At 35.5% G+C, this 7,911-nt stretch overlaps 1 protein-coding gene across 1 annotated transcript; it reads left to right on the top strand.

Moving 5' to 3' along the window:
- The first annotated feature begins 5,497 nt into the window (after positions 1-5,497).
- On the top strand, positions 5,498-7,706 carry LOC145127255 (uncharacterized). The gene is made up of 4 exons (XM_079062476.1): positions 5,498-6,029; positions 6,364-6,758; positions 6,861-7,190; positions 7,272-7,706. The coding sequence occupies exons 1-4, from the start codon at positions 5,498-5,500 to the stop codon at positions 7,704-7,706; spliced, it is 1,692 nt and encodes a 563-aa protein (XP_078918602.1).
- The last annotated feature ends 205 nt before the right edge of the window (positions 7,707-7,911 follow it).

The raw sequence follows: 7,911 nt of genomic DNA, 5'->3' as shown, positions 1-7,911 counted from the left end.
ACTTGTGGCTCTGTATCCGTACCACTTGATTCGTTGTCCTCAAAGGGTTCTTCATCTGAGTCTGTGATCCATCCTGCATTTTGTGGATTGTAGGGGTCTCCCGGTAAATTGTGTTCAGCCATAGGTTATGTATTAAGTAAGGTTAGTAAAATACTCTCCGTAGTATTTTAATATTTGTGTTCTGCTCTATAGTTCTTCTGAATATGTATGGTAAGTTTTAGACATGTCGCAACACCACTATCACTCCCAAACACATGTTGGTCATATCTCAAATCCATATAGTTGATCAGGCTATATTAATTCCAGATATGATTACATAACTGCCCAGTTTTGACTATAGTGTTCAACATCCAAATACTTTTAAGTTCTTATGACTGTGATATTGTACTTGTAGGTATGAGTGTTAGTATACTTCTTGTAAAAATACTTAAATCTTTAAAAAATATACTTGTAGTCAGAGCTCCTAGCCCCGATGTATTTATAGTTTGTATATCTTTTATGGATTGATATACTGAGTTCACTATAAACAATGCTCTGATACCAATCTGTCACACCCCCAAACCAGACGGCGGAAACGTCCGGGGGTGGAAGACTTCAATTGTAGTATCACAACACATGCATCATAGTAATCAAAGTACAAACAACCATTGTATTTAAAAAGTATAAGTATTTACATGTGTTCAATCATTGTATATTGAACCAAAATAGTTATACAAAAGAAGATATGACTCAACATAGCTCCATATTCTCAAAAAGCTCAGGGAGTACCTGTGTATTATTTCCCTGAGAATACAAGTAATTTGAAAAGAGAGTATCAACATAAAGTTGAGTGAGTGCATAAGTGTTTATGTTTGAAAGAGTATCTCTGTATCTTGTATATATGTAAACTGTTCCAGAAAATCCTATATTTTCTGTTGTATATTAAAAGTAGTTTTATTCCCATAAAACCGTTCTCTTTGTATTAATGTTTTGTATTTGTATTCCTTTATGAAAACTTGTAACTGAGAGTGTGCCTGGCTCCACCAGCTGTTATTGAAAACTGTATTGAACCATTGTAGTTTGTATTCTGTAAACTGGTACTTTGAAGGTGTACTTTCGTTTAGTTGTTTATACATTAACGTATTGTTAATATCTTTTTAATGAGTTATTATAACCATACTATGACGGATGGCCTGAAACAAATGCTTAGTGGGCGTTTAAACGGTTGATAACAATTTCCACTCATTGGCGTGTATGCCTGACTGTAGCTAGCAGCCTGAGTGCGGGGTTGTCAATCCCGATATAGATCTACACACAACTTGTTTCGATCCCCGGGCTGGAGATTCTGGTTATAATGTCAGGGCTTTACCTTGGTTGTCTAAAATGAATTAAACAACCTGAATTGAATGTCTCATAAAAGGCATATAAACGTTACATGTATATTAGTTATGACAACCCAATCATTCTGAAATAAATGATTGACAGTATGTTCTTGAATTAGTATTCCGAACATGTATGTTCTTGAATCAAAACCCAATCATTCTGAAATAAATGATTGACAGTATGTTCTTGAATTAGTATTTCGAACATGTATTGGATAAGTGTAAACCCTTGATTTGTTCTGAATCAAAACCCTTGTTTCTTGTAAAACAGTGTATTCTAGTATACTTGAATCATGAATTATTGTTCTATGTATAAATTATACCTATTATAATTTATATGTACGTTCTGAATCGGTATTTAACTATGTTCGCATGTAACTTTTATATTTATATACATATACAATTCTATATATAAGTAAAATTTAAACGACACTCTGACAAATAACCGGTACTACAAGCCCACATCCAAACAAGGAAAAGGACCCAGAATGAGTTATCAGTTCTAAGCCTTTTAAATCTTATATATATATATATATATATATATATATATATATATATATATATATACAAATATGAATTTTGGGGAAAAATATAAGATTACAAAAGAGTTTAATGTTTTGAGTATTTTTGATGATTTAATTTCGTTTTATCATGATTTGAAATCATGATTTTATAACACAAAGTTCTTGTGTTATGCTTGTATTCCCCCCTCCCCCCTTAAAACAGTACAAATTATGAAAATACGGGGGTATGAACTCACTTGTTAGATGGTGATTTGGGCAGCGTTTCGTTTCCCGGAAATAAGTTTATTTGACGAGAAACCGGCTCAAATCAGGCAGAGTTTCGACTTGAGAGAGGCTAACTTCTCGGGAATCGCGGGGCTTCGAGGCTTGCTTAGGGTTTTAGACTTGATACCGGGACTTTAGGGGTTGTATGAGTGCTTATGGAAGTGAAAAATATGAAAGAGGGTGAAATTTGGGGTGAAAAGTGAAAATATTTCGGAAGCCCTCGCATGCCTTATATAGGCCGAAGCCTCGGATCCGAGGCTATGCGAGGCTGACACGTGCTCGGACAGGTAGCGAAGGGAGGGGCTGCTTCGGATAGGTGGCTCGCAGATGGCTGCTTCGGACTGGACCGGACTTCGGTCCAATGGGAAGAGGGCACGAAGGTCCAAGGGGTGTCCGAGGGAGGTGTCCGGGGTGTCTCATGCGAAGGTGTCCGAAGGTGAGTGGACCGCGGACTTGGTCGAATCAGAAGGTGCCACGCGAGACTTCGGTCCAATCAGCAGTCGACACGTGGAAGCTCGCATGCGAGGATGACGTGTCCGAGGGTTATGCATGTGAAATTGCCCGGTTTTCCATTTTTCTTGATTTTTGTGCCAAAAACTTGCGAAAATCATAACTTTCGCATACGAGCTCCGTTTTTCGCGTTCTTTATATGCACGCGTATGTAAAATTATACTATACGACTTTTGTTTAGACTTTGTTGGCTGATTTTGAATTTATTTTTAATATTATTATTTTTAACAGACCGAGACAGGAAATCCGTTAAAAATTCATAACTTTTTCATCCGACGTCCGTTTTTGTCTGTCTCTTTACCGTTGTACTACTATTGACGAGACCTTCAATTCTCGTTTAGGTTGTGTCGGCTAAAAATCACTCGATCTTTATTTCGAGTTTTTAGCTGTACACTACTATACTGAAACTTAGAAAAATCGTAACTTCCTCATACGAAGTCAGATTTTGCCGTTCTTTTTATGAAAGTTTTCGGTTTAACATAAACTACAACTTTCATTTAGATTGTTAAGGCTAGAAAGCCTTTTATTGAAAATTCAGTTTTTACACTGAACAGTGTTTTGCCGGTTTTGTTGCGGATCTTCGGTTGATCATAACTTTTTCGTTATAACTCGGATTTTAGTGTTCTTTGTGTTTTTGGAAACCTTGTTACAATCTCTATCACTTGGTTCATCCCAATCGAGATTGTTTAATAATTTATTTTTGAGGGTCAATTATGTAAATATACACAATATGCTAAAATTTCTCTTTATTATTTAAAAAGAAATACAAATTGACCTACATTATTACATAGGTTTGAAATAACGATTTGTTACAAAAAGTCCATGTGGATCACAGAGTCATAAAAACCCTTCTCACCACAGTTGTTCAAGGACCCAGCTTTGGCTCAGATAGAGACTACTCGCAGTATCTGTGTGAACACGAAGGAACGCACTGCGAATTATTGAGTATCGAAGAACTACTCGTGGCTATTTTTGATGTTAGCCCCTACATATCCTCGATCAAAGATCTCAATATAGTTTTTCAAGTTAACAAGTTAACTTGGACGTTGGCGAGACGTACGATGGTTTCTGAATCTCAGATGAGTGTACCATTCTAGTGCCAGTGAGAGTTAATGAGGAATAACTCACAAAACCATTCCTGCGACAAATGTATCCGAAGACATATTTCCACAGTTTAGCATGACACGAGGTCAAGGACCTTGGCGGTACATTCAGCGATAATCGTGCCTTGCAAGGTGCATCGCCCTAGTGCCAATACCGTTAATTCCTTACCTGCGGAGAATGTATCCAAGAATACATTTGAGTCTCCGCAGTTTTGCATGACAAAAAGAATGTCAAGACCCTGGGAGGGATGTTCAACGATATCTATTTCCCGGTTGGGTGAATCGTCCTGGTGCCATGACAGTTCTGTAAAGGGCGACACCTGTCTTAACAGGGTATGACATGACAATTTGTATAGTTTCATGCCTTCAATTCCTTAAATATAACAGTTCTTAGGAAGATACTGCCGAAACCGACTTAAACATAAAAAGTTCCCATCTTCTCTCACTTATTGAGAGTGAGTGTGTGCCTTTCGGCTGCGTTGGATTAACCAAGGCAATTAAGCTCGGACATCCAGAGCAATTTGTAACAACGAGATCAAGAAACTTAAACAGTTTAGATCTGCAAGCCGTCAATTCCTTGTGATAGTAGTGTGAAGTGTAATTTCCGTCAATTCCTTTCCAGCTCTCTTCTCCTTGCTCATCCACGTTTCAAGACAAAGAAATTTTAGAAATAAAAATAAAAATAAAAATAACTAAGAATAAAAATAAAATTAAAATACGCTAAAAACAATACAATATTTTCGGATTTTTGATTTTTCTGAAAAAGAAATAAAAACAGAAATAAACATATTTTTGGAATTTTTGAATTTTATGATTTTTGTTTGGTTTTAATTCTCCCCCTAAATTTGCGCATAGAGGAGAAAGAAAAAAATATGAACAAATTTAACGAAAACAAAAATAAAATACAAAATGTACGAAAAAATATTTTGTCAGTCTTCGAAACGTATCATCTTAAGAAATCCTATAAGCACAAGCTTGGTTTTAGAAAAAATAGGTTTTTGGACGATTGAAAATCAACATTATTATCACAGAGAATAGAAGAGTCAGAAAATTCAAACCGTAATTTAGCAATTGATGTAATCCCATGATCTTTATGTCTTGGCTTTGGAGTTGATTATTTCACATCATAAACCCATCTGGTTGTCTCCAATTACTTTGGATTATGGTCCCCAACCGTTCAAGTTTTTTAATTCCTGGATGTTAGAACCTGATTTTGATCAGATTGTTAAAATTTATTGGACCGAGGAAACAGGAGTCGATGGTGAAAGTGCTAGTATTAACTTCAAGAACAAGCTTAATGGGCTTAAAGAAATTCTTAGAAAATGGTGGAAAGAGGTAAAGAAGAAAAGATATGAGAAAAAAGATATGTTGTTGCAAAAGATACATGATATATACAAATTGATTGATGCTGGTTTTGTCAGGTCTCATGATCAGGAGGAAAGAATCAACGTTAAATCGAAATTAAATGACTTGGAGAAAAAAGAGTTGATTGATCTCTCTCAAAAAGCGAAAACTAAATGGTCTATAGAAGGAGAAGAAAATAGTAAATATTTTCATGGGATTATTAAAAAAAAAAAAAGACTTATGGCGATAAGGGGTGTAAAAGATGAAGGAGAGTGGGTTACTAATCCTATGAAAGTTAAAAACATTTTTTACGTATTTTTGTGAAAAATTCAAACAAGCTCCGTTTATTGATATTGAAAGGAGGAGTCCACGGTTTTCATCCCTTACATAAATGGAATTTACCGGTATTGAGAGTATGATTATGTTGGAAGAGATCAAAATTGTTGTTTGGTCTTGTGGTAATGAAAAAGTACCTGGTCCGGATGGGTTCTCTTTTTCGTTCATTAAAGAGTATTGGGATCTGTTAAAGAATGATATTCTCGCCTTTGTAAGTGATTTTGTTTTACATTCTAAAATTTCTTCGGGGTGTAACTCTTCTTTTATTACGTTGATTCCAAAAATTGATAGTCCGGTGGGTGTTAATGATTTCCATCCTATCAGTCTAACTGGAATCCAATATAAGATCATTTCAAAAATTCTAACACTGCGATTGGTTATTGTTATTGATAGTATTGTCAGTCATGAGCAATTAGCTTTTGTGAAAAATTGTCAGATTTTGGATACACCACTTATAGTGAACGAAGTTGTCGAATGGTATAAGAGAAAAAGAAAGAAAATTATGTTATTGAAGATTGATTTTGAAAAAGCTTATGATACAGTTAATTGGTCCTTTCTTGATCGCATAATGCAGTTTATGTATTTTGGTTCTAAGTAGATCTTGGACCCAAGCTTATTTGATGACAGCGAGATCTTCGGTTCTTCTTAATGGTAGCCCTACGGAGGAATTCCAATTATTTAGGGGGTTGAGACAAGGTGATCTCTTATCTCCGTTCTTGTTTATTCTTGTCATGGAATGACTTCACGTCGCTACTGAAGATGCTAAAGCAAATCATCTTTTTAAAGGAGTTCAAGTTGGAAATAGAGATATGAGAATTTCACATCTTTTTTATGCGGATGATGTGATCATTCTTGGTGATTGGATTCCATTGAATATTACTAACATAGTTCGAGTTCTTCATTGTTTTTTCCTGGTTTTAGGATTAATAATTAATTTGTATAAGTCTAATCTTTATGGGGTTTGCACTTTGTTTGAGGAAGTCGAAGATTTTGCTTTGGTTGTAGGGTGTCATCCAGGTAAATTGCCTTTCATTTATTTAGGACTCCCTGTGGGCCAAAATATATCTAGGGTGGTGGCTTGGAAGGTGGTTATAGATAGATTTCAGAAAAGGTTATCAAATTGGAAGACTGCTACTCTATCTATTGGTGGAAGATCGGTGTTGATAAAGTCGGTATTGGGATCGTTAGGTATATATTTCATGTCATTGTTCCTTATGCCAGTTTCTGTTGCTAAGAAGTTGGAATCTCTATGTGCAAATTTTTTTGGGGGAGGAGCAGATAAAAACCACAAAATGTCGTGGGTTCAATGGGAGATGGTGCTTGCAAGTAAAAAAGAATGGTGGTCTTGAGATTGGAAGTTTGGTGGCGTTTAATTTTGCGCTTCTTTAGAAATGGCATTGGATATTTTTACATTATAGCAATTTCTTTGGGTTAAATTTGACAAGGAGTTATATGGTGAGAATGGTGGTCTTGATCCAGTTGGTTACCTGGGGGCGGCACCTTGGGCTCGTATTCTTGCATCCTATTCTAAACTTCATTCTCGTGGTGTGGATTTAGAATTTGTGATGTATAAGAAAGTTGGGAATTGTGCTTTGACTAACTTTTGGAAAGATATACGGCATGGTGAGATAATGGCTACTAGATTTCCAAGGTTGTTTGAGTTAGATCTTAATAAAGATTGCTCTGTTGCTAATAGAAAATGTAATGGCGACTGGAATTGGGATTGGTGCCATGAAATTCAAAGAGGTGTTGAGTTTTAATAGTTTTCAGATTTGATGGAATGTCTTCATGGAGTTGTTTTGATTGATAAACGTAATTTTTTGTGGTAGGAGATTAGGGAAAAAAGGATTTTTACGGTTGGAGATCCTAGAAGATGGATCGATGATATAATTCTTCCTTCTATACAACCGGAAACCAGGTGGAATCCTTCTGTGCCTAGAAAGGTAAATATTCTTCGATGGAGAGTTTCATTGAATAGAATTCCTACTCGTTTTAATTTGGCGAATAGAGGAATTGATGTACCTTCGATTTTATGCCCGATTTGTGATTTACATGTCGAGCAACTTGATCATCTTTTCGTTAAGTGTGAGGTGGCAGCTAGAATTTGGAATGAAATATTTCATTGGTTGGAATTGGATCGACTCGAGTTTGAATCTGTTGAAGTTATGTTTTCCATATTGGATAAATTTCCTATCAATTCAAAAAAGAAAGATGTTGTGGAGCGATTTTCTATACTATTGTTTGGTACATTTGGAAATACATGAATAATATGGTGTTTCAAGCGGGGAAGATGCGGAAAAGTGATATCGTTGACTCCATTAAAGATTTTTCTTTTTTATGGTTTTCTAATAGGAATCGTAAATGTTATTTATCTTGGGTTAGTTGGTTAACTACTCCTTTAAACTTTTTGTAATTTTCTAGCTCCTTTCTAGTTTTTTTAATTTATTTGGTTGTTATATATATATATAT

The sequence above is a fragment of the Lactuca virosa genome, chromosome 7, assembly GCF_052849685.1.
Source record: "Lactuca virosa cultivar CGN04683 chromosome 7, Lactuca_virosa_CGN04683_v6, whole genome shotgun sequence".
NCBI classification, from domain to species: Eukaryota; Viridiplantae; Streptophyta; class Magnoliopsida; order Asterales; family Asteraceae; genus Lactuca; species Lactuca virosa.
Note: the sequence above shows the minus strand (reverse complement) of the source record. Positions and strands in the feature narration are given on the sequence as shown.